Source organism: Lolium perenne, chromosome 7 (genome assembly GCF_019359855.2).
Source record: "Lolium perenne isolate Kyuss_39 chromosome 7, Kyuss_2.0, whole genome shotgun sequence".
Classification (NCBI taxonomy): domain Eukaryota; kingdom Viridiplantae; phylum Streptophyta; class Magnoliopsida; order Poales; family Poaceae; genus Lolium; species Lolium perenne.
Window position 1 is genome coordinate 70,013,545 of NC_067250.2, and position 27,768 is coordinate 70,041,312.

Sequence of the window (27,768 nt, forward strand, 5' to 3'; positions counted from 1 at the left end):
AACCCACTTCCTATGAAAAGGAATCTTGTAAATAAAAAAAGTCATGTAAGCATAATGCAACAAGCATAGAAAGGCAACACAAGCGCAACTTCAAGATTCTCAACATAAAGAGGGGAAACTTAATATTATTAAGATGCATATAACCATGTTTCCCTCTCTCATAATAACTTTCAGTAGCATCATGAACAAACTCAACAATATAACTATCACATGAAACATTCTTATCATGAGCTACATGCATAAAATTGTTACTCTCCACATAAGCATAATCAATTTTATTTGTAATAGTGGGAGTAAAACTACCATAACCATCATTGTAATCATCATAAATTGTAGGCATGGTATAATCATAATAACCGTTATCCTCCATAGTAGGTGGCACCAAAATACCACTATCATTATAATCATCATAAATAGGAGGTAAAGTATCATCAAAGAAAATTTTCTCCTCAAAACTTGGGGGACTAAAAATATCATGCTCATCAAAACCAGCTTCCCCAAGCTTAGAATTTTCCATAGCATTAGCAACAATGGTGTTCAAAGCATTCATACTAATAACATTCCCATTAGCATGCATATAAAGTTCCATGGGTTTTTTAATTCTCTCTTCAAACACATCATGTCCTAATTCAAGATAAAGTTCATAAAGATCTCTCATTTTGTTGTTGTTTTTCATTAAGCCTAACTAGTGAAAACAAGAAACAAAAAGATATAATTGCAGGATCTAAAGGAAATACCTTCGAGCACTCAAACACCGGCAACAGTGCTAGGAAATAGCTTAGTAGTCGGAGGATGTGAATACCTTTTACCTTACCTCCCCGGCAACGGCGCTAGAAAATAGCTTGATGTCTACGCACGCTTCTAAATCTGTAGACAGTGTTGGGCCTCCAAGAGCAGAGGTTTGTAGAACAGCAGCAAGTTTCCCTTAAGTGAATCACCCAAGGTTTATCGAACTCAGGGAGGTAGAGGTCAGAGATATCCCTCTCAAGCAACCCTGCAATTAAGATACAAGAAGTCTCTTGTGTCCCCAACACACCTAATACACTTGTCAGATGTATAGGTGCACTAGTTCGGCGAAGAGATAGTGAAATACAAGTAATATGGATGATTGTAGGTAGTAATTGCAATCTGAAATAAAGATGGCAGCAAGTAAACATGCAGTAGAACAGTAAATAAACGGTGATTCGATATTTGGAAACAAGGCCTAGGGATCATACTTTCACTAGTGGACACTCTCAACAATAATCACATAAATAAATAAGTTCTCTTCCTTTGTACTACTTTCAAAGACTCTATTGTTGGATAACAAACACCATTCATTGTGTAGGGCTACGAGAGCACACCTCAAGCCGGAGTTAACAGGCTCCACAATGTCATAAAGGAATCACACACGATGCACACACTGTCACTGTCACACCATGGAGAGTGAATCCGGAGTTCATATTAAAGTAACTCTAGAGTGCATAGTAATAGTTAACTTCATAATCTACAAGAGATCACAATCATAACCTACGCCAAGTACTACATGATGCACACACTGTCCACATTACATCATGAAGGAGGAATAGACTACTTTAATAACATCACTAGAGTAGCACATAGATTAATAGTGATACAAAGCTCATGATCACATAAAGATCACATGGGAGAGAGAGATGAACCACATAGCTACCGGTACAGCCCTTAGCCTCGAGGGAGAACTACTCCCACCTCATCATAGGAGACATCAGCGGCGATGAAGATGGCGGTGGTGTCGATGGAGATGCCTTCCGGGGGCACTTCCCCGTCCCGGCAGCGTGTCGGAACAGAGACTTCTATCCCCCGAACTTGGCTTTGCAATGGCGGCGGCTGCGTAACTTTTCTCGTCTCGTGGCTTATCTTTTTAGGGTTTTCGCATCTGGGAGACTTTATAGACGGAAGGGCGGCGTCGGTGGGGCACCAGGGTGCCCTCACCACCAGGTGGCGCGGCCAGGAGTGGGCCCGCGCCCAGGTGTGGTGTGGGGGCCCTGATGGCGTGTATTTCACACGTTCGTTGGGCAACCCCAAGAGGAAGGTATGATGCGCACAGCAGCAAGTTTTCCCTCAGAAAGAAACCAAGGTTTATCGAACCAGGAGGAGCCAAGAAGCACGTTGAAGGTTGATGGCAGCGGGATGTAGTGCGGCGCAACACCAGGGATTCCGGCGCCAACGTGGAACCTGCACAACACAACCAAAGTACTTTGCCCCAACGAAACAGTGAGGTTGTCAATCTCACCGGCTTGCTGTAACAAAGAGTTAACCGTATTGTGTGGAAGATGATTGTTTGCAGAAAACAGAGAACGATGGCAAGAGATTGTATTTCAGTAAAGAGAATTGGACCGGGGTCCACAGTTCACTAGAGGTGTCTCTCCCATAAGATAAACAGCATGTTGGGTGAACAAATTACAGTTGGGCAATTGACAAATAAAGAGGGCATGACCATGCACATACATATTATGATGAGTATTGTGAGATTTAATTGGGCATTACGACAAAGTACATAGACCGTCATCCAACTGCATCTATGCCTAAAAAGTCCACCTTCAGGTTATCATCCGAACCCCCTCCAGTATTAAGTTGCAAACAACAGACAATTGCATTAAGTATGGTGCGTAATGTAACTAGTGACTACATCCTTGAACATAGCACTAATGTTTTATCCCTAGTGGCAACAGCACAACACAACCTTAGAACTTTCTCACTTGTCCCGGTGTCAATGCGTGCATGAACCCACTATCGAGCATAAGTACTCCCTCTTGGAGTTACAAGCATCTACTTGGCCAGAGCATCTACTAGTAACGGAGAGCATGCAAGATCATAAACAACACATAAGCATAACTTTGATAATCAACATAACAAGTATTCTCTATTCATCGGATCCCAACAAACGCAACATATAGAATTACAGATAGATGATCTTGATCATGTTAGGCAGCTCACAAGATCCGACAATGATAGCACAATGGGGAGAAGACAACCATCTAGCTACTGCTATGGACCCATAGTCTAGGGGTAGACTACTCACACATCACACCGGAGGCGACCATGGCGGCGTAGAGTCCTCCGGGAGATGATTCCCCTCTCCGGCAGGGTGCCGGAGGCGATCTCCTGGATCCCCCGAGATGGGATCGGCGGCGGCGGCGTCTCTGGAAGGTTTTCCGTATCGTGGTTCTCGATGCTGGGGTTTCGTCACGGAGACTTTTTATAGGCGGAAGGGCAGGTCAAGAGGCGGCACGGGGGCCCCACACCACAGGGCCGCGCGGCCAAGGGGGGGCCGCGCCGCCCTATGGTGTGGCCCCTCCGTGGCCCCTCTTCGTCTCTCCTTCGGACTTCTGGAAGCTTCGTGAGAAAATAGGCTCCTGGGCTTTGATTTCGTCCAATTCCGAGAATATTTCCTTACTAGGATTTCTGAAACCAAAAACAGCAGAAAACAGAAGCGGCACTTCGGCATCTTGTTAATAGGTTAGTTCCGAGAAAATGCACGAATATGACATAAAGTGTGCATAAAACATGTAGATAACATCAATAATGTGGCATGGAACATAAGAAATTATCGATACGTCGGAGACGTATCAGCATCCCCAAGCTTAGTTCTGCTCGTCCCGAGCAGGTAAAACGATAACACAGATAATTTCTGGAGTGACATGCCATCATAATCTTGATCATACTATTTGTAAAGCATATGTAGTGAATGCAGCGATCAAAACAATGTATATGACATGAGTAAACAAGTGAATCATATAGCAAAGACTTTTCATGAATAGCACTTCAAGACAAGCATCAATAAGTCTTGCATAAGAGTTAACTCATAAAGCAACAATTCAAAGTAGAGATATTGAAGCAACACAAAGAAGATTAAGTTTCAGCGGTTGCTTTCAACTTGTAACATGTATATCTCATGGATATTGTCAACATAGAGTAATATAATAAGTGCAATAAGCAAGTATGTAGGAATCAATGCACAGTTCACACAAGTGTTTGCTTCTTGAGGTGGAGAGAGATAGGTGAACTGACTCAACATTGAAAGTAAAAGAATGGTCCTCCATAGAGGAAAAGCATCGATTGCTATATTTGTGCTAGAGCTTTGATTTTGAAAACATGAAACAATTTTGTCAACGGTAGTAATAAAGCATATGCATCATGTAAATTATATCTTATAAGTTGCAAGCCTCATGCATAGCATACTAATAGTGCCCGCACCTTGTCCTAATTAGCTTGGACTACCGGGTCATCACAATGCATTGTTTTTACCAAGTGTCACAAAGGGGTACCTCTATGCCGCCTGTACAAAGGTCTAAGGAGAAAGCTCGCATTGGATTTCTCGCTATTGATTATTCTTCAACTTAGACATCCATACCGGGACAACATAGACAACAGATAATGGACTCCTCTTTTATGCATAAGCATATAACAACAATTAATAATTTTCTCATTTGAGATTTGAGGATTGTTGTCCAAAACTGAAACTTCCACCATGGAGCATGGCTTTAGTTAGCGGCCCAATGTTCTTCTCTAACATATGCATGCTTAACCATATGGTGGTAGATCTCTCTTACTTCAGACAAGACGAACATGCATAGCAACTCACATGAAATTCAACAATGAAAAGTTGATGGCGTCCCAGGTGAACATGGTTATCGCACAACAAGCAACTTAATAAGAGATAAAGTGCATAATCACATATTCAATACCACAATAGTTTTTAAGCTATTTGTCCCATGAGCTATATATTGCAAAGGTGAATGATGGAATTTTAAAGGTAGCACTCAAGTAATTTACTTTGGAATGGCGGAAAATACCATGTAGTATAGGTAGGTATGGTGGACACAAATGGCATAGTGGTTGGCTCAAGTATTTTGGATGCATGAGAAGTATTCCCTCTCGATACAAGGTTTAGGCTAGCAAGGCTTATTTGAAACAAACACAAGGATGAACCGGTGCAGCAAAACTCACATAAAAGACATATCGAAAACATTATAAGACTCTACACCGTCTTCCTTGTTGTTCAAACTCAATACTAGAAATTATCTAGACCTTAGAGAAACCAAATATGCAAACCAAATTTTAGCATGCTCTATGTATTTCTTCATTAATGGGTGCAAAGCATATGATGCAAGAGCTTAAACATGAGCACAACAATTGCCAAGTATCACATTACCCAAGACATTTATAGCAATTACTACATGTATCATTTTCCAATTCCAACCATATAACAATTTAACGAAGGAGAAACTTCGCCATGAATACTATGAGTAGAAACCAAGGACATACTTGTCCATATGCTACAGCGGAGCGTGTCTCTCTCCCATAAAGTGAATGCTAGGATCCATTTTATTCAAACAAAACAAAAAACAAAAACAAACCGACGCTCCAAGAAAAAGCACATAAGATGTGATGGAATAAAAATATAGTTTCAGGGGAGGAACCTGATAATGTTGTCGATGAAGAAGGGGATGCCTTGGGCATCCCCAAGCTTAGACGCTTGAGTCTTCTTGATATATGCAGGGGTGAACCACCGGGTGCATCCCCAAGCTTAGAGCTTTCACTCTCCTTGATCATGTTGCATCATACTCCTCTCTTGATCCTTGAAAACTTCCTCCACACCAAACTCGAAACAACTCATTAGAGGGTTAGTGCACAATATAAATTGACATATTCAGAGGTGACACAATCATTCTTAACACTTCTGAACATTGCATAATGCTACTAGACATTAATGGATCAAAGAAATTCATCCAACATAGCGAAAGAGGCAATGCGAAATAAAAGGCAGAATCTGTCAAAACAGAACAGTTCGTATTGACGAATTTTAAAATGGCACCAGACTTGCTCAAATGAAAATGCTCAAATTGAATGAAAGTTGCGTACATATCTGAAGATCATGCACGTAAATTGGCTTAATTTTCTGAGCTACCTACAAGGAGGTGGACCCAGATTCGTGACAGCAAAGAAATCTGGAACTGTGCAGTAATCCAAATCTAGTACTTACTTTTCTATCAACGGCTTAACTTGGCACAACAAAACACAAAACTAAGATAAGGAGAGGTTGCTACAGTAGTAAACAACTTCCAAGACACAAAATAAAAACAAAGTACTGTAGGTAAAAACATGGGTTGTCTCCCATAAGCGCTTTTCTTTAACGCCTTTCAGCTAGGCGCAGAAAGTGTGTATCAAGTATTATCGAAGGGTGATGCATTCTCAGCGGGGTGTGGAGTTTTCTCAGCTAGGCATAGTATATTGGATACATAAGTTTCAGCATCTCCCTTTTCATTAGTCTTAGGCGTGCTACTCTCATCAAACAAATTTTCAGGAACTAGCCAAGCATAGTTATTTTCTAATGCATCATTCATAGCTAAGAGCTTACATGGTATTGGTGCTTTTATCTCCCCTCCATCATCAATATTATTAGTGTATCTTATTCTATCCATATCCATCCTTTCAAGGAGACTAACAAAATTAGTAGGAGAACCAAGCATATTAAATTTAGCAAACACCTTTCTAGCTTCTCTTGCTAGACCACCAAATTCTCTAAAAAGGGTTTCTAATACAAAATCTTTCTTTTCCCCCTCTTCCATATCACCAAGTGTGAAAAACATGTGTTGGATTATAGGATTAAGATTAACAAATTTAGTTTCCAACAGGCGAACTAAATGCGCAGCAGCAATTTCATAAGTAGGCGCAAGGTCTACCAAGTGTCTATCTTCAAAATTTTCAATAGTACTAACATGATTGAAAAATTCTTCTATATTATTTCTCCCAACTATAGACCCACGTCCTACCGGTATGTTTTTTGTGGTAAAATTAAAAGGAAACATGATGAATAAAGTAAATGCAAGTAAACTAATTTTTTTGTGTTTTAGATATAGCAAACAAGATAGCAAATAAAGTAAAACTAGCAACTAATTTTTTTGTATTTTGATTTAGTGCAGCAAACAAAGTAGTAAATAAAACTAAGCAAGACAAAAACAAAGTAAAGAGATTGAGAAGTGGAGACTCCCCTTGCAGCGTGTCTTGATCTCCCCGGCAACGGCGCCAGAAATCTATGCTTGATGGCGTGTATTTCACACGTTCGTTGGGCAACCCCAAGAGGAAGGTATGATGCGCACAGCAGCAAGTTTTCCCTCAGAAAGAAACCAAGGTTTATCGAACCAGGAGGAGCCAAGAAGCACGTTGAAGGTTGATGGCAGCGGGATGTAGTGCGGCGCAACACCAGGGATTCCGGCGCCAACGTGGAACCTGCACAACACAACCAAAGTACTTTGCCCCAACGAAACAGTGAGGTTGTCAATCTCACCGGCTTGCTGTAACAAAGAGTTAACCGTATTGTGTGGAAGATGATTGTTTGCAGAAAACAGTAGAAACAAGATTGCGAGAGATTGTATTTCAGTAAAGAGAATTGGACCGGGGTCCACAGTTCACTAGAGGTGTCTCTCCCATAAGATAAACAGCATGTTGGGTGAACAAATTACAGTTGGGCAATTGACAAATAAAGAGGGCATGACCATGCACATACATATTATGATGAGTATTGTGAGATTTAATTGGGCATTACGACAAAGTACATAGACCGTCATCCAAGCGCATCTATGCCTAAAAAGTCCACCTTCAGGTTATCATCCGAACCCCTCCAAAGTATTAAGTTGCAAACAACAGACAATTGCATTAAGTATGGTGCGTAATGTAACTAGTGACTACATCCTTGAACATAGCACTAATGTTTTATCCCTAGTGGCAACAGCACAACACAACGTTAGAACTTTCTCACATCGTCCCGGTGTCAATGCGGCATGAACCCACTATCGAGCATAAGTACTCCCTCTTGGAGTTACAAGCATCTACTTGGCCAGAGCATCTACTAGTAACGGAGAGCATGCAAGATCATAAACAACACATAAGCATAACTTTGATAATCAACATAACAAGTATTCTCTATTCATCGGATCCCAACAAACGCAACATATAGAATTACAGATAGATGATCTTGATCATGTTAGGCAGCTCACAAGATCCGACAATGATAGCACAATGGGGAGAAGACAACCATCTAGCTACTGCTATGGACCCATAGTCCAGGGGTAGACTACTCACACATCACACCGGAGGCGACCATGGTGGCGTAGAGTCCTCCGGGAGATGATTCCCCTCTCCGGCAGGGTGCCGGAGGCGATCTCCTGGATCCCCCGAGATGGGATCGGCGGCGGCGGCGTCTCTGGAAGGTTTTCCGTATCGTGGTTCTCGGTACTGGGGGTTTCGTCACGGAGACTTTTTATAGGCGGAAGGGCAGGTCAAGAGGCGGCACGGGGGCCCCGCACCACAGGGCCGCGCGGCCAAGGGGGGGGCCGCGCCGCTCTATGGTGTGGCCCCTCCGTGGCCCCTCTTCGTCTCTCCTTCGGACTTCTGGAAGCTTCGTGAGAAAATAGGCCCCTGGGCTTTGATTTCGTCCAATTCCGAGAATATTTCCTTACTAGGATTTCTGAAACCAAAAACAGCAGAAAACAAGAATCGGCACTTCGGCATCTTGTTAATAGGTTAGTTCCAGAAAATGCACGAATATGACATAAAGTGTGCATAAAACATGTAGATAACATCAATAATGTGGCATGGAACATAAGAAATTATCGATACGTCGGAGACGTATCAGGCCCCCCGGCCCATCTCTGGCCCATCTTCGGTGCTCTGGAACCTTCCGTGAAATATAAGATCGTGGGCATTAATTTCGTCCAATTCCGAGACTATTTTCTGTGTAAGATTTCTGAAACCAAAAACAGCAGAAAACAGGAACTAGCACTTCGGCATCTTGTTAATAGGTTAGTTCCGGAAAATGCATCAAAACGATATAAAGTATGAATAAAACATGTAGGTATTGTCATAAAACTAGCATGGAACATAAGAAATTATAGATACGTTGGAGACATATCATGGGGCAGCTCACAAGATCAATACATGAAGCACAAAATGGAGAAGACAACCATCTAGATACTGCTTTGGACCCATAGTCAAGGGATGAACTACTCACGCATCACTTCAGAAGCGGGCATGTCGATGTAGATGCCTCCGCCGATGATTTCCCCCTCCGGCAGGGTGCTGGGAAGAGCTTCAGAACCCCCCGAGATGGGTTCGGCGATGGCGGCCGCGACGGAACTTTTCGTGGATTTTGGCTCCGGTTTCCAGGGTTTCCCGAGAAGATGTATAAATAGGCGGAGGATTGAGGTCGGTTGGGCGCCTGGGGGGGCACACCATGCCTTGGTGCGGGCAAGCCCTAGGCCGCACAAAGGGAAGGTGTGGGCGCCCTGGTGCGCCTCTTCGTCCCCCCTCCGGACTTCGTCTTTGTTTCGGTAAAATATTGACTTCGGCTTTTGTTTCGTCCAATTCCGAGAATATTTCCTGTACAACTTTTCAGAAATACAAAAACAGCAGAAAACAGGGAACTGTCACTGTGTCATCTTGTTAATAGGTTAGTGCCGGAAATCATGTAAAAGTGCAACGGAGTGTAAACAAAACACATATGAATTGGTGTAAAACAAGTATGGAACATCAAAAATTATAGATACGTTTGAGACGTATCAGCATACATACCTTAATTGATTAAAAAATGTATCGTCCCTCCATTAGCTTGTGCCCTAGCTGGAGGTTAATTGTAGGGCACCACCTTGGAAGGATTCTTTTTTCTCTTGACACCCTATCTGCGACTACCTCTAGTATAAGATATACAACCGTAAGTCGCATCACAACCACCTCCACGAGAGTCATACCAGCGACGATTATGGTAGACACCATTAAAATAATGAGATTTACCTCTATCAGAACAAGTAGCCCTACGACCACCAATGAATCCAGACCTGATGCCAAAACCTCCTTGTTAACAACAGTTCCCAACTTAAAGCCAACACCCAAGAACTCAACAAGCATGTTTCCAAATCATGGACTAATACCGAAGTTTAGATTTAACCCGTCATTGCCCGGTATAACAAAGCCATATTTATCTCCATGACCAGTGGGAACAAATTCCCGCCATCATAAATATCCTATTTCTCCTAACGTCGCGCTCCCTCCTTCGAGGCTTCCTACCCTAGAAGGGAGAGTGGATGACTTTGATATGGGAGGCAACCAGATAACGGCTATTTTTATGAAGCCTAGTGAATTTGGATCCCTTAAGCTCAATACAATATTGGCAAGCTAGACCTCAACGCGGTAGTACACCTCGTTTTTTTGTAGCATGCTCTCACTTAAGGAGGAATTGTAGGGTATGGAAGCCAATTAAATTCCTGCTGAGGCTCAGGGGAGTGGTGTTTTAGCTTTTGGGTGCATATGGTCCTATACAAAATGCATTTTGAAATGTCAAAAAGATTTTAAAAAAAACTTTGCATGGACATCTTCACATGCTAGGTGCGTTCAAAGTAGTCTCAAGAGAAATCGACTTGTCGCGTGGCCTATGTAGAAAACATGAAAATCGGTGAGTGTTTTTTATATGCCCATGTTGTGGGGCGCACCAAGGAAAAATTTGGAATTCAAGGAAAATGGGGATGATTGACCGTTGCAGGTATTCCCTCTGTCCCATGAAGGTTATCTGAGATTTGTGAAAACTTGGATGTATAACACTTCATTTTCATACCCAAATGAAGATTTGTTTAGATATATGTAAATAAGGTTGTTTGAGATTTTCTGGGATTTGTGAAAACGGAGATGTTGTCTAGACACATTCAAATTTTCACAAATCTCACACAACCTTCGGAGGAAATACATGCAAATAGGAGGCATTCATCATTGGGGATTACAACTTGATTCCAGCCGGCTGAGAGGTACAGAGATCATACATATCACGCAGATTGCGTTCAGAGATACACATCACACAGCTGATACTAAATACGTATCATACATTTCTTCAAGATAATCAAGAGCAGGACACCAGCAAACCACGAACGCGTCGCTTGCGTGCAAGCAGCTAGCCTTGTTTGCGGGCCGGCAGGCCGCCGTTGATCCTGGCGGACCTGAGCCGCTGGAAGAGAGCCCGCTGCCGGAGGTTCTCGCGGAGGCGCAGCGCGTCGAGGAGCCGGTCTGGCACGAAGCTGCAGAGGCACCACTGCAGACGATGCCCCAGGTTGGGCATGCAGACCGGGCCGTGCCCGATCCAGCGCGCCGCCGCGCCGGCGTACGCGTCCGACGTCGGCACCATCAGCCTGGACATGAGGCCTCGCCGCTTGCCGGATCTCGCCACGACTGAGGTCATCTTAGTCTCCACGAACAGAGGGGCCTGCACATTACAGAGTCGCAGAAAGTATATAATTCTTATGCATTATGCATGTGCATGTATAGCTTTTTGAAGCAAAAGCTAAGCTCTGCTTCGCCGCATTATGTCAAAGTACTACTGTAGTTTGAATCCGAGAGAAAACGAGGGAGAAACAGAAGAAAGAAAATATCATGCTGAACACAAACTCAACACCCAGGACCTCCGACTTTCCCGTGAACACGTCTCACTTGTCACTAGAGCAGGACCGTCGGAAGAGATGCCGCTGGCGCCTGTCGATCGTCGCCTCCTGGTTTTGACGTTTTATGGATCAACGCAGCCCGTGATCTGGAATCTTTGGACTCAACATATCTTATTACCACTGACATACGTGGGCACCGATGAATTGATGAACTAGTAGTCGGATGGGATCTGCATGCACTAGAATGGCTTCTACTTTAAGCGCCTTTTTTAATTCCCAGGATTTTAAAAATGTAGGAATAGGAAAAAAAAATACAGAAATAGGGTAAGAATGAGCGCTCAATCACATAGGATTGTAAAAGCATTGAAATTTACGAAAGTGGGTGTTTGATTCGCAGAAATAGGAAAAAGACAGAAATCCTTAAAATCATAATCAAATCATGGCTAAAATAAAGCTAAAGATAGATTAGGTTAATATCATGTAATTTGTGACCTTCTTCTGGTTTTTTGTGCATACGAATGTAAAAAAAGGTTTGAGTGGACTGTAGAATGCCTATGTTTTCCTTTTGAAAACTTAATCAAAGTAAAATTCCTACATTATTTCTCTGTTTCATTCATTTGAACACCAAAGAAAATTTTCTATTTTTATGTTTTTTAATCAAAGAGGCTCTAACTATTTTTCCTCTTCTTGTGAAGAGAAAAGTACTTCCTCTAACCATAAATAGATTTCAAAAGTTTATCTAAATTTGAATGTATCTAAACACTCTTTGGTGTATACATACATTTAAATTTAAACAAAATTTTGGCATATTTTTATGAGCGAAGGGAGTACTTACTATGCCCACAAAGGAAACAACGATGATATAAAGCACACCTGTCCCTCTAAGTAGAGTTGCAACTAATTTTTCTAGTTGAAAGCGAGTACGTGTTGACAACTAAGATTAAATAACATCACCTACCCTAAGCAAGTTGATTCAAATTAATTTGCCGTCGGCAGCCATGATTGCACACTTACCTGACATTGCACGTCGATCCCTTTGCTCCTGTACTCGACGTAGAGGCTCCTGGAGAACTGAGCAACGTACCTGCAATTTAGTCCAACCCACATGGCCTGGTTAATTGGTTCGGCGACAAGAACAGCTAGCTATCGTCAAAAGCAAACCTACACGAGATATGACTAGCGAAAAGGACGCAACAGTTGGCATGTACTAGTACCGTTTGGATGCGGCGTAGACGGTGTAGAGCGGGAACGACGGGATGGCCTCGGTGGAGCCGGAGCCGATGTTGACGACGGCGCCCCTGCCCCGCTCCACCATCCCCGGCAGCACCGCGGCGGTCACCTCCGTGAGCGACCACAGGTTCACGCGAACCATCCGCACCCACGCCTCCACGTCGACCTCGTGCAGGTACACCGCGCACGGCTTGGCCACGCCGGCGTTGTTCACCAGCACGCCCACGTCCAGCCCGGACACCGCCTCCCGGAGCCGCGCCAGGCCGGCGTCGCCCGCAGGGGTGGTGACGAGGGCGAGGTCGAGCACCACGGTCTTGGTCCGGACGCCGTCGTGGGTGGCGGAGATGGTCTCGGAGATGTCGTGGAGCTTGGCGGGGTCGCGGCCGACGAGGACGAGGTTGAGGCCGAGACGGGCGAGCTCCAGGGCGACGGAGCGGCCGATGCCGGACGTCGGGCCGGTGACCACGGCCCAGGCGCCGTAGCGGCGGCGGAGATCGGTAGGGCGCCGCAGCAGGAGGGCGATGTGGGCCAGGACCTGGAAGGCGGCCGCGGCGACGTAGACGGCGCCGAGGATGGCCAGCACGAGGAACCATGGCTGCTCCCGCTGCTGGAGGAGGAGGGCGCCGCTGCCCATTTTCTTTTCCGGGCCGGCGCACGTCGCGCTAGCTAGGAATTCTTGCAGATAAACAAACCAATACGATCGGTACGGATATAAAAATGTAGGTGCAGATCGACTGCAGGTCGCAAGTCGCAACGGGGGGCAGTTATCAATCGCTGCAAAAAAAGAAAAAACAATTCAGCTGCTTTTCTCCGGTTGCTACGGCGGAGGGGGGACGAAACACGTGAGGTTCTCGGGGAACAAGGCGGCATGCATGCAACAAACAACAACGTCTAAACTGGCCACCAGATTCTACAGCGGGATTTCAGAGGCATGCGCACCGCACCAGTGCTCTTGGGTTTGGTGGTGGATTTATCAAAACAATAGTTACCAGTTCAAAAGTTATTTTTATTTCGAGAGCATGCCGGTGCCATGCCTTACTTTTAGGGTGTGTTCGGTTTGGGGATGGGTGGAATGGAATGGAACCATTCCATTCCACTGTCGCGGAACTGTTCCATCCCTGTGTTCGGTTTGGATAAAAAAATTGTCACGGAACGGTTCCATCCCTGTGTTCGGTTTTGGAATGGGATGAGAATGGAATGGAATGGGTGAGATAGTCACCCGATTAATTATTCTAAACTCGATTAATTATTTGCTAAACTTGATTAAGTAGTGCTAAACTTCATTAATTATTGCTAAACTTAATTAATCAACGTGTGACAGTCACCCATCCCACCTCGTCCGGCCGAATCGGAGGAACCACTTCATTCCGGATCTAGAGGGAATATTCCATTTGGAGGAACCACTTCATTCCATTCCAGTTTGCAACCGAACGCAAGAACGGGCTCTGGGTGCGGAACGGTTCCATTCCGTTCCACCCCATCCCCAAACCGAACACACCCTTATAGAAGAAGATCGAGTCCTAGTAGCTACAAATAAGAGAACCCGCTCCCGTAGCCCCTCCCCGAGGGCGGCTCGGGGCACCCCCGCCCACACCAGCCGCCGCCCCTCCCCTCCTCCCTTCCTCCGCCGTCGTCGGCGACGGCGGTCTTCCTCTCTCTCGCGCGTCGGTCGGATTCCGTCGGGGCGGTTTTGATCTGTGGCGACGGAAGCCTCCCGCTCTGGCCTCGGCCGTCGCGGCCCCCGCCGTGGCTGGCTGTGTGTGGGTTGGGCGTGGTGGTGGAGGCTGCTAGCGCCGCAGCCCGCCGGTGCTTCGAGTGCGATCGTGAGGACGACCAGATCTGGGCCTGGAGGGCCCGGTCGCCCCCACACCTCTGCACGTTCCCTTCGTGGCATTGTGTCGTCCGGCCTGGACGTGCGGCTCTGAGCGGTGGGTTTGGCCCTGCGCGGTGGCCGGCGGCCTTCCGCCCACTCAGATCTGTCGGAATCTTGTGGGCTTTCGACAGTTTGGTGTCGTCTTGGTTGACGTCCCTGCTGACTACCTAGAAATGGGTTCCTGAGTCGGCCCGTGCTCGCCGAGGATGGTAGCACGCTCAGTACTGCAGCTGTTGGCGTGCTGCAGTCTGCTTCTTCCCACCAACCAGTTTGGTCGCGCTAGTGCAGTGGTCTTGCGCTCAACCTGCGGATGAATCTAGTCGGGGCTAGGTCTAGTGCGACTTGGTTTGGTGGTGCGGTAGTGATTTCTGCTTCGTCCGCTTTGTGTCCTCGCGTCGGCGCCCGATTTTTTGATCGGGTTGCCTCTCGGCGAAAGTCGCACATAGTGTTGGCCTGTGCCGGTGACGGCGTCACCTGCAGGTGTCGCTCCCTTGTTGAAGGCATCCCGTTGTTGTCCCTCCCGTTCGAAATGATGGATTCCGTTCCTCCGCCTCAACCCGCTCTCCTTGGGGGCCTCGCTTCATGCATACCTCTCTGGTAGTTTCTTGTGGATCACCCTGCGACCTCTCGCTGGTGTTGCAGCCCTCACGCAACGTCTGCCTGGCTGCTTTTACACGGTTTGATGCGGTAGCTAATGTCCTCCCTAGCGCCTTGGGGGGCTTTGCTAGGTCTAGCCCTTACCGGTGTGCATATCCCAACGCCAGGGGAAGATGTTGTGTTTTTGATCTGAACCTAGCCCGAGTTCCAGGGGTGGTGGCTCTTGGGTCTGGGTGAAAACTTTGCATGACCTCTGTTTCTGCCGATGACGATGATGCATTCTTGAGCCATTAACCTTCTTGGAGGCTTCGCCGCAATACCCCTCTCCTTTGGTTCCTCAAGCTCTACTAGGTGGTCGGCCCGTCGATGAGTTTCCCCTTGGGTTGCAGGCTTGGTGCGGTGGAGGCTTGTTGGTGTGGACACGGTCGTGATGGCTCCGGTGCAACAGAAGACAAGGCTCCCTCTTCACGGTTCAAGCTGGCGCTTTGGCTTGACTTTTTCTGTGTTGTCCTCTGTTGTGGCTGGTTTCGGTGTGCATTTAACGTGTGTGCGGGTTGTAACTCTTGGTGTAACTCCTAGCCGGTTGATGACTTCGTTAATTCAAAGTCGGGCTCATTTCGAGCCTTCCGTCTATAAACTTTTATAGAAGAGAAAAAACACACATACAAGAAGGCCAGAACCCAGCTGCAAACAACCCGCTTGTTTGGCACAACCCCCACCCAACACACACCCCCACACTCTTGGAGATATGCCCAAGAGGCAATAAAAAGTGGTTATTATTATATCTTTGTGTTTATGATAAATGTTTGCATCCCATGCTACAACCTATAATTGTATTAACCGGAAACATTAATACTTGTGTGTTATGTAAACAGAAAAGAGTCCCTAGTAAGCCTCTTGTAAAACTAACTTGTTGATTAATAGATGATCATGGTTTCATGATCATGAACATTGGATGTTGTTAATAACAAGGTTATGTCATTGGGTGAATGATATAATGGACGCACACCCAAATAAGCGTAGCATAGGATCAAGTCATTAAGTTCATCTTTCTATAAGCTTTCGATACATAGTAACCTAGTCCTTCGACCATGAGATCATGTAAATCACTTACACCGGAAGGGTACTTTGATTACATCAAACGCCACTGCGTAAATGGGTGGTTATAAAGATGGGATTGAGTATTCGGAAAGTATGAGTTGAGGCATATGGATCAAGAGTGGGATTTGTCCATCCTGATGACGGATAGATATACTCTGGGCCCTCTCGGTGGAATGTCGTCTAATTAGCTTGCAAGCATGTGACAAGGTAATAAGAGATGACATACCATGGTACGAGTAAGGAGTACTTGTCGGTAATGAGTTTGAACTAAGTATGGAGATACCGATGATCAAACCTCGGACAAGTAAAGTATCGCGCGACAAAGGGAATCGGTATCGTATGTTAATGGTTCAATCGATCACTAAGTTATCACTCAATGTGTGAGAGCCATTATGGATCTCTAGGTCCCACTATTGGTATTGATCGGAGAGGGGTCTAGATCATGTCCGCATAGTTCACGAACCGTAGGGTGACGCGCTTAAGGTTCGATGTTGTATAAGTAGATTCGGAATATGAGATGGAGACCGAATGTTTTTCGCAGTCTCGGATGGGATCCAGGACATCATGAGGAGGACCGGAATGCTCCAGAGAATAAGATTCATATAAGGGAAGTTTATTTCTGGGGTTCGGAAAAAGTTCGGGATGTTCCGGTGGAAGGCCGAGAAGGTTGTAGAAGGTTCCGGAGGGTCCCCTAGTGGGCCCACAACCCCGAGAGGGGCCAATTGGGACGAGGGGGTGCTTCATTGCCCTAATGGGCCAGGCGCACCAAGCCCTTAAGGCCCAGGCCGGCCACCCCTTTAGGGTTTCCCCAAAACCCTAGGGAGAAGACTTGGGGGGAAGAAATCTCCCCCCCCTCTTTGGCCGCCGGCCATAGGCTTGGAGGAGGGGCCAAACCCTAGCCGGCCTCCCCCCCTATATAAAGAGGAGAGGGGGCAGGGGCGCACCCCTCCTTCATCCCCACCTGAAACCCTAGACGCCACCTTTCCTCCCTCCTCTTTCTCTCTGCTCCGGCTTAGGTGAAGCCCTGCAGAGATTCTCCTCCACCACCACCACCACGCCGTCGTGCTACTGGGATTCCGAGGGGATATACCACACCTCCGCTGCCCGCTGGAATGGGGAGATGAAGGACTTCATTGACACCGTACGCGCGATCGAGTACGGAAGTGCTGCCGGATTGCAGCACCGGGACGATCGACTACATCAACCACGAGATCTGTCTTGTTAAGTCTTTGGATCTTCAAGGGTTAGTCTCTCATCTCTCTCGTTGCTCCGATCTTCATAGATTAGATCTTGGCTCTTCCTAGATTGGATCTTGGTTTTGTTCTTGTTCACGGTAGAAGTTTTTTGTTTTTCATGTTGCAAACCCATCAGTGGTATCAGAGTCGTGTCTATGCATAGATCTGTTGCACGAGTAGAACACAATGGTTTTGTGGGCATTGATGCTTTTGTTGTCTTTAGTTATGTGTACTTTGCATCTTGCGAGATGGGTGGGATGAAGCGGCCCGGGCTAACTTTACATGACCGCGTCTCATGAGACTTGCTCCACGCTTGACATGCAACTTGTATTGCATAAGTGGCTTTGCGGGTATCTGTCTCTCTCACAATAGTTAAGATCCATTTTACTATTTCAATTGACAACACTAGTATCACCATTGTGGTTCATGTTCGTAGGTAGATTGGATATTACTCGAAAACCCTAAACCACATAAAATATGCAAACCAAATTAGAGGTGTCTAACTTGTTTTTGCAGGGTTTGGTGATGTGATGATGACTATATTTGATGTATGAGATGATCATTATTGTATTATGGCAACCGGAAGGAGCCTAATGGTTGTCTTTAATTTTGTTAAGACCTGCGTGTCTATTCATCATGTAATAGCTTTATTTAAAGTAGTTGTTATAGTAGCTATAAGTGATGGACAACCATGAATCGGTGCCACTGACCTTGACGCCACGCTGGTGATGATGGAGATCATGTTCGTGCTTTGGAGATGGAGATCAAAAGCACAAGAAGAAAGGCCATATCATATCACATATTATGAATTGCATGTGATGTTGTTATCACCAGAATTTGACCGAGTCAGAGGTGGGCCGCGATCAAGATGGATTTGAAGAATATACATGGAAGAAATATGTGAATCGGCCTTTATATGCAAAATATGGGCTAGTTGGCCCGTGTATCTGTAACATAGTAGATTACGTGTCGTTTTAGTTAGAGTTGGCTTCGTGCACGGTTGGGATTATTCCCACGTTAGAAAGTCCCCTGGACTATAAATATGTATCTAGGGTTTATGAAATAAACAACAGCCAACGTTCAACCAACAAATCAATCTCGGCGCATCGCCAACTCCTTCGTCTCGAGGGTTTCTACCGGTAAGCATCATGCTGCCTAGATCGCATCTTGCGATCTAGGCAGCACAAGCTTTATGTTGTTCATGCGTTGCTCGTCATCGAAGCCTTTTTGATGGCGAGCAACGTAGTTATCTTAGATATGTTAGGGTTAGCATTGTTCTTCGTATCATATGCTATCGTAGTGCAACCCTTGCATATCTAGCCGCCCTCACACCTATCTTAGGTGTGGGGGCGGCACCCCACTTGATCATTATTTAGTAGATCCGATCCGTTACGGTTGCTCCTTGTTCTTCAAGGATTAGTTTAATATCTGCAACAGTTAGGCCTTACAAAGGGTTGGAGGATCCAGCGGCACGTAGGGTGTCGTTTGCTAGTCCTAGACAGGATGTTCCGGGGATCAACCTCGTGTTGGTTTTTAGGCCTTGTCTAGGATCGGCTTACGATCACCGTGCGTGGCCGCGAGGCCCAATCGTGAGTAGGATGATCCGATTATGCGGTGAAAACCCTAAATCGTCGTAGATCGTTTTAGCTTTATCTTGATCAAGCAGGACCACCATATATTCGTGCACCTCGTACGAATCATGGGTGGATCGGCTCCTTGAGCCGATTCACAGGATAACCTGAGAGCCGATCGAGGCTCGTATTTAATGTTTACGTGTATGCCATGCAGGAAACTAAGTGAGGCATCTCCATCACCTTCCTGACCAGGTATAGGTCAGGTGGCACGCCCTTGCATTCAGCATCGGACGTGTGTACCAGAGGCTTTGCGGGCCGTCGCTCGGAGGGACCAGGGCCAGCCGCAGCCCTAAGTTGTTCCCGGCTCTACTGTGTTGCCCGTCGCTGCCCGCCGGTGGGTTTTGACCGCAACACATTCTGGCACGCCCGGTGGGACCAGCTTCGTCATCAACCACATCGCCATCTACTTCTGAGATGGCGGACGGCACACCAGTCACGTACGAGGATCTGACCGACGAGCTCAAGAAGAAGTATGACGAGGTCAAAGCGATCCTCGAAGCCGACCTCATCGGCTCTTTCCACAGAACCCGTTCACATGGCATCAGGTGGAAGGGGTTCTCGCCTGATGGTGCCCTCGATGGGATAGACCTCTCTGCCCCGTCAGAAGAACGCACCAGGTCCCTGCGGCAGGAGATCAACTACTTGGTGGCTCACTCGCTGCATCGCCACTCTGAGAACCTGGTGAACACGTTGGAGCGTGTAGCTCTTCGGGTGATCCAGGAGATCATGAGGCACCAGTACTCGCCGTCAGGACCAGCTCTCGGGACGCATCAAGGAGAGTTGCCACTCCAGTCCCGTCCACCGCTGCCATTTGCGTTGGCAGCACCAGAAGTGCCGAATTCACCGGCATTCGTCGTCTACAAGATCGGTGGTGACCCTAGTGACTGCCAGTTCTTGCAGGAGGCGCCTAAGGAGATCCCTCACGGGTACATGTGCACGTATGTGCCAGATTGCGGTAACTGGGCACTCACGAACCAGGCCACAACATCAGGGACTTCTGGAAAAACCGGAGGAACGTCAGCGACAGATCTTGAGAAGCAGACGTGGCTAACTAAGTACGCCACCCCGACGAACCTCCAGAGCTCAGCTCCTGCAGTTGGCTCAGAGCTGGAAAAGCAATCATGGCTGGCTAAGTACGCCACCCCGGCGAATCTTCAGAGTTCAACTCCTGCAGCCCGGCCACAATGGATCAGATCAGTACCATACTGAGAGACCAGTTCGGCATGGTGCCGAAAAGGAGGGCAATCGGCTATTCCAAGCCGTACCCCGATGAGTACGAGATGATCCCGTTACCACCCAAATATCGGCTCCCTGATTTCTCCAAATTTAGTGGATCAGATGGTTCCAGCTCCATCGAGCATGTGAGCCGATATTTGGCACAGCTAGGAACGGCCTCAGTGTCGGATCCACTACGCGTGAGGCTCTTCTCACAGTCCCTCACGGGATCGGCTTTCGGGTGGTACACCTCGTTGCCACCAGACTCGATCCGGACTTGGAAGCAGTTGGAAGAATAGTTCCATACGCAGTACCACTCAGAGGCTTTCGAGTCTGGCCTTGCCGATCTAGCACAAATACGTCAGAAGCGTGGAGAAACTGTGACAGAATACATCCAGCGCTTCAGGAATCTTAGGAACCGATGTTATTCGGTTCGTGTGACTGAAAAGGAAGCAGTCGAGTTGGCAGTAGCGGGCCTTGCAGCACCGCTCAAGGACATGGCCTCCCAAGCAGACTACCCCTCACTGGCGCACATGGTTCAGAAACTGTCGGCATATGAACAGCGCCACCCGGACTTGTACCAGGACAAATTCAAGCGTGCAGTAGTCCTGGTCGAGGCAGAGGAAGATGAAGTTTCTGCGGGAGATCAAGAGGTAGCAGTGGCTGAATGGACTCGGGGGGCAACCCCCGTGTCCTGCAAATGGGTTAAGCCACCAGGTCCGCCCAGGGGGTTTGATTTTGACGTGACCAAAACTGAGCAAATCTTCGACCTCCTACTCAAGGAGAAGCAGTTGAAGATACCCGAAGGTCTCAAATTCCCCACGGTACAGGAGCTGAATGGAAAGCCATACTGCAAATGGCATAACTCGCTCTCCCATGCCACCAACGACTGCAGGGTGTGGCGTCAGCAGATCCAAATGGCGATAGAACAAGGACGTCTGATTTTCAACCAGTACGCCATGAAGGTCGACACCCAACCCTTTCCCGCCGTTAACATGGTGGAATGCACTTACCCTGAAGGTTGCCAGCCAGGATCCTCGTTCAGCATCAACATGGTAGGACTTGAAAACCACGCTGGCAAGGATGGAGACGAGGGCAGCTGCTCTCGTAGCAAGGACACAGAGGAGGCCGCTCCATGCGATCGGCTCTGTCATGATGGCAAGCGCTACGTCACAGAGGGAGAAGTGAAGAACATAAGATATCAGCGACCCCTCTCTGATCACCTCCTCAACAAGTATGTGAGTCAGTATGACCAACGCCGACGATCCAGCGATGATGATGAAAGAGATCGGCTGGCTAGAGAAGCCAGAAGACATCGTCGGCATGATCGCGATGAGGAGGAGCACGAGCGCCGTGCCAAAGGAAAATCAAGGGAGCAAGACGACAACGATAGGCACTGGGACTGCCCCTTCTTCAGACACTGATGGGATTCAGGAATGAGCCGATTGCCCACAATCGGAAATTGCCCAGAATGCAACCAGAAGAAGAAGGAGGCAGCCAACGTGTCCGTGTTCAAGCGCTTAGGGCCTCTCCCGCCACACAGCAAACGCGCTGAGTCCCCTCGGTGGGAAGATCTCGAGGATTCAGAAGACGAGGGACAAGAAGAAGAAGAAGAAGACAGGTACCACCGGCCAAGGTGGTGCCCTGATGGACTCAACCGTTCACAAAAGCGCAGGGTTTAGCGATTGCGCGGCCTGGAGGAAGCCGAAAGGTTATACTTGCATACGTTAAGGAAGGCACGACCTGATCTGGCTGCGAAAGTTCGGCGAACCCTGGACGAAGAGGGCCGTCCACGGAAAATGGAGTGGCGCCCCAAGCAAAGGAAAGCCGATGATGAAACATCGGCTGGCACAAACATGGTGCTCGTCCTTCCGACGGAGCTTAGTGCTCCACGATTACACGATGCACTCGAGGTGGACGACAGCAAGCGCATCAACATGATAAAGTCAGAGGTTGGGCTGGTTTTATCCACTGGCCTGACCATGTAGCAAGAGCAGAACAATGAGCAAACATGGCGAGGCCGATCCTTGGGATTGGCTCCAAAGAGTTATGGAGGGACATTACAAAACCTTCATTGAGCGTTTCAATCAATATGGAGGCCGATTCCAGCAATCGGCCAAAATTATCTTCACCACATGTTCTGTTTGTGTTCAACATCGATCTATTGGGCAGCGGTCACGTCGGTGGATGAAAGTCAACACGGATCCTAGCAGAGCCGACGTGCAAGTGCAGTGCCTTGGCTAACCACAAAGCCGATATCTGCAGTCACCTAGCAGATTCGGCTCGGGGGGCACCTAAACCAGATGAACATGTGAACATGCAGAGGAGAACATTTGTGCAAGTAAAATATTGGGGCTGATAGGAAAAATCGGCCAGTAAAAAAAAAATTTACAGCCGATGCAAGGGTATCGACTTTAGAACTAAGAAACGAAGCCGATGCGCAAGCCATCGACTCTAGTGCAATTATACAAGGTTTACCGGATCTCCACCAAGTCTAGTTCAGCTGTGGGGCCCTCTGCTGCCTTGAGCCGATTCGGGTTCCTGAACCTTCTTGTCGAAGACTTTCAGTCCTTGGTGCTAGTTCTGCAGTATTGACAGAAGAGGTATATCGGCTTTTGAAGGAAGAAGGGTGATCGGCTTTGGTGCATCCTCTCTGACATTCTCGCCTCGAGTAAGGCTCGGGGGGCAGCAGGCCTGGTGGATGCTCTGTTCAGGAGCCGATTGGGGGACCATCGGCTGATCTTTCGTTGCAGCCTTCTTCACAAAATGATGAGTGTTTGAAGAAGACCATTAGGTTTGGTTGGAAGGATTCAAAGGCTTTCCTGAAGACTCTACATTGTCTACCAGATCTCAAAAAATCATCATTTGAAGAATTGAAGGGTGAATTTCAAAGGACCGATGCATGGTTATCGGCTCATTACGCATTGGCAAAGGGGACAAATCGGCAGGATCAGTATGAGAGGAAATCGGCTAGATTAAGCTCAAAGGAAATCGGCAAAATCAAATTGGGAAAAGTGCTTCATTGATAGGCGAGATTTCTTACATAAAGAGCTGATTGCTCTCAAAAGGAAGTACTAGGGGATACATTGCCCCATCTACTGCTACTGGTCCTATACTAAAGGTCCTATCTACGGGCCGTCGCTGCCCTCGTCATCGCCATCGTCGCCGCTGTTGGCGCTGCTCCCGGCAGGCTCGTCGTCGCTCCAATGGCCGCCGACCGGGCCCTCATTGTCCTCGTCCTCTTCGTCAGCGTCATCGCCATCGCTGTCGAAGTCGCTGAGGTTCCCGGCCAGGGGCAGAACCACTTGGCCGGCGGCTCGTCGGAGGAGGTGTCGTCCTCCTCCTCCTCTTCTTCCTCCTCCTCCTCGGGAGAGGTGAAGTCACAGGAGAAGCGACCGTCGTCGCTCTCCTCCTCCGTTTCCCCGTCGGCGAGGAAGCGGAGATCGCTTTCCCCGTCGGTCAGGGACTTGTCGTCCTCCGACCAGATGGAGAAGTCATGGCTAGGCTCCTCCCCGGCCTCAATGGCGCGGCGGGTATTGGCTGCGTGGACCTCCGCCGGGTTCGGCTCCGGCGTCGGCTCGCGAGAGGAAGAGGACTGGGTCGAAAGATCTGATGAAGCAGAGGAGGAAGAAGACATGGTGGCGCAGGAGGGCTTTGGAGTGCTAATGCGAAGAAGATGCGGAAATAAACTGTGCGGAGCGGTTAAATAAAGGGGATATAGTGGAAATTCAATGCCACAGCAGTTTCCGAGGAAGTGGTGCCTAAAAAAAAATTGCCAGGTCACGCGGAGAAGTTGAGAAGGCAAGGCATCATGATGACGGATACTGCAACGGTTCTGCCACGACATGACCCAACGAAGGAAGAGCAGAGTGATTTTGGAATTTCCAATTCCAAAACCAGGGGGGCATGTGTTATCACCAGAATTTGACCGAGTCAGAGGTGGGCCGCGATCAAGATGGATTTGAAGAATATACATGGAAGAAATATGTGAATCGGCCTTTATATGCAAAATATGGGCTAGTTGGCCCGTGTATCTGTAACATAGTAGATTACGTGTCGTTTTAGTTAGAGTTGGCTTCGTGCACGGTTGGGATTATTCCCACGTTAGAAAGTCCCCTGGACTATAAATATGTATCTAGGGTTTATGAAATAAACAACAACCAACGTTCAACCAACAAATCAATCTCGGCGCATCGCCAACTCCTTTGTCTCGAGGGTTTCTACCGGTAAGCATCATGCTGCCTAGATCGCATCTTGCGATCTAGGCAGCACAAGCTTTATGTTGTTCATGCGTTGCTCGTACGGAAGCCTTTTTTATGGCGAGCAACGTAGTTATCTTAGATATGTTAGGGTTAGCATTGTTCTTCGTATCATATGCTATCGTAGTGCAACCCTTGCATATCTAGCCGCCCTCACACCTATCTTAGGTGTGGGGGCGGCACCCCGCTTGATCATTATTTAGTAGATCCGATCCGTTACGGTTGCTCCTTGTTCTTCAAGGATTAGTTTAATATCTGCAATAGTTAGGCCTTACAAAGGGTTGGAGGATCCAGCGGCACGTAGGGTGTCGTTTGCTAGTCCTAGACAGGATGTTCCGGGGATCAACCTCGTGTTGGTTTTTAGGCCTTGTCTAGGATCGGCTAACGATCACCGTGCGTGGCCGCGAGGCCCAATCGTGAGTAGGATGATCCGATTATGCGGTGAAAACCCTAAATCGTCGTAGATCGTTTTAGCTTTATCTTGATCAAGCAGGACCACCATATATTCGTGCACCTCGTACGAATCATGGGTGGATCGGCTCCTTGAGCCGATTCACAGGATAACCTGAGAGCCGATCGAGGCTCGTATTTAATGTTTACGTGTATGCCATGCAGGAAACTAAGCGAGGCATCTCCATCACCTTCCTGACCAGGTATAGGTCAGGTGGCACGCCCTTGCATTCAGCATCGGACGTGTGTACCAGAGGCTTTGCGGGCCGTCGCTCGGAGGGACCAGGGCCAGCCGTAGCCCTAAGTTGTTCCCGGCTCTACTGTGTTGCCCGTCGCTGCCCGCCGGTGGGTTTTGACCGCAACAGATGTTAATCCTTTATGCATCTTATTTTGCTTAGATCGCGACGGTAGCATTATAAGATGATCCCTCTCACTAAATATCAAGATAATAAAGTGTTCTTCCTTAGTATGCACCGTTGCTAAGACTTGTCGTTTCGAAGCATCACGTGATGATCGGGTGTGATAGATTCTACATGTACATACAACGGGTGCAAGCCAGATTTGCACATGCGGATACTAAGGTTAACCTTGACGAGCCTAGCATGTACAGACATGGTCTCGGAACACGGGATACCGAAAGGTAGAGAATGAGTCATATGAGTGATTATGATGAACACTTTGAGTGTTCGCCTTTGAAACTACATCTTCTCTCGTGATGATCGGACTTGGTGTAGTGGATTTGGTTCGTGTAATCACTAAGACAATGTGAGGGATGTTGTTTTGAGTGGGAGTGTCGTTGCCTATTCGTCGGTACCTTGGAGGAGGTATCCTCACGAAGGGAGAAGAAGTAGGGGCCATCGGGCGGAGAGTCCTTGGGATGGTGGTACGCGATTTACCCAGCTTCGCAACGCCTGCATGATGACAGGGTCTACTACTGCTTGTCTGGAATTATCAGGGCGTTGCGTTGTTACAATGAGTTGTGGTTGTCTCGTCTCTACTTCGAGATCTGCCTCCAAGGCTCCCGGGATCCGGCTTATAAAGGCACCCGGATCTAGGGCTTCTACATAGAGTCCTACCCGGAATACAAGTTTCCTAACTACGGAATATTACATTGCCGTGCACGTCAAAGATCCACCTATTCCTAACTTGTCGTCATGAATCCGGCTTCCTTCATGGGCCTTCACGGATCTGACTCCTGGCATAGACCTCCAAGGATCCGACTACCTTCATGGGCCTCCATGGATCCGGCTACCTCAGTAGGTCGGTTCGGTTCCGGCTACCTCAGTAGGTCGATTCGGATCCAGCTACCTCAGTAGGTCGGTTTGGATCCAGCTACCTTCGTAGGTCGTTTGGGATCCGGCTACCTTTGTAGGTCGGTTGGGATCTGGCTCCTTGTTCTTGGGCTGGACATCTTCCATCTTGATCAACAGCAACTGGCCGCCCGGTGGGCCATATGCCATCATCACCATCTGCGGGCCACCCGGGCTTGCCGGAATCGAACCATGTCGATGGTATACCTATGAAGTATATCCATAACAGTAGCCCCCGGAGTTCTCCGAGATTCACCGTTCTTCCGTCCAGCTCAGCTTGCACATGTATCTTCATCCTTTGGCTGGAACGAATAATAGAGAATCTTGAAGGACTCCAAATTTCATATCTCCAACCAAGTATTGGTCGGAAACTTCATGGTCCAATGGTAAGATTCTTCGGAGATTCCATTCAACGGTCACTTCACGTAATCTTCGGTATGGATCCGACTAGCCAAATGTAGGTTAGGATCTGACTAGCCAAAATATAGGTGCGGATCTGACTACCAAAATATAGGTGCGGATCTGACTACCAAAATTGAGGTGCGGGTCCGACTACCAAATATAGGTATGGATCTGGGTAGTTAGCCGGATTTTCGCCATGTTGAAAATTTTCCTGACATAACCATATGTAGCCCCCGAGCGTTGAGTCGGCTTGCTCCAAGGAGACCCGATGCTAAGAAACTTAGCCCCCAAGTGTTAAGGTGGAATTTTTTCGGCTTGTTGCTCCAAGGAGAACTTCAAAAGATGTATTCCCCAGCGCCAAGGTGAATTTACTTGAAAATCCATAGGTGAATTTTTCGGCTTGTTGCTCTAAGAGCTTGGAGCTCTTAGAGTAGCTTTATCTTTATATGTGACTTATGAATAGCGTAAATCTCAAGCATATAGGCGGAAATTTCCAGCACTGATACTCGAAAAGAAACACACTTTTCACCTAAGATCAAATCGCAGTCCCCCGAGGGTTGGTTCCTGCTAAGCATAGCGGAATCAAGACTCAAGGTGCTTTTCCAGCTGTGCCCGCCACGGATCTGCCTAACCTTCTCTCATATGGATCCGGCTAGCTTCCCCTAGGCTCCGTGCGAGTGCTAGGCCTCCTTGAAAACATCTTAAATCAAGGACTGTTGTACGTCCAAGCGTCATGTACCTGATACATAAACATAAAGATACATTTGTATTAAATTGTTTCTTTGATCATGTTCAACGAATAAATGTAAGGCGGAACAAAAAAAGGCCTTTGAACAAATGTTTTAAAGCTGAAACTATGCAGCAGTTGAACAACATAAAACTGTCAACATAGAAAAAACTCGTTTATCTTGAACAGTTAATGCAATTTATATGTTTTAAGAAAGTGTTGGTTTATGTGTTCTTCTGGTTTATATGCTTGTTTTTGCGAGAAGGCAAACTTTAAGCACAGAACATCTGC

At 47.3% G+C, this 27,768-nt stretch overlaps 1 protein-coding gene across 1 annotated transcript; it reads right to left on the reverse strand.

The window, feature by feature from the left end:
• Positions 1-10,756: 10,756 nt before the first annotated feature.
• LOC127317161 (very-long-chain 3-oxoacyl-CoA reductase 1) lies at positions 10,757-13,457 on the reverse strand. Its single transcript, XM_051347685.2, has 3 exons — positions 12,659-13,457; positions 12,459-12,528; positions 10,757-11,269 (listed from the first exon to the last, which is right to left on the reverse strand). Exons 1-3 carry the CDS (start codon positions 13,306-13,308, stop codon positions 10,961-10,963), a joined length of 1,029 nt encoding a protein of 342 aa, XP_051203645.1. The 5' UTR covers positions 13,309-13,457; the 3' UTR covers positions 10,757-10,960.
• Between the last annotated feature and the right edge of the window lie 14,311 nt (positions 13,458-27,768).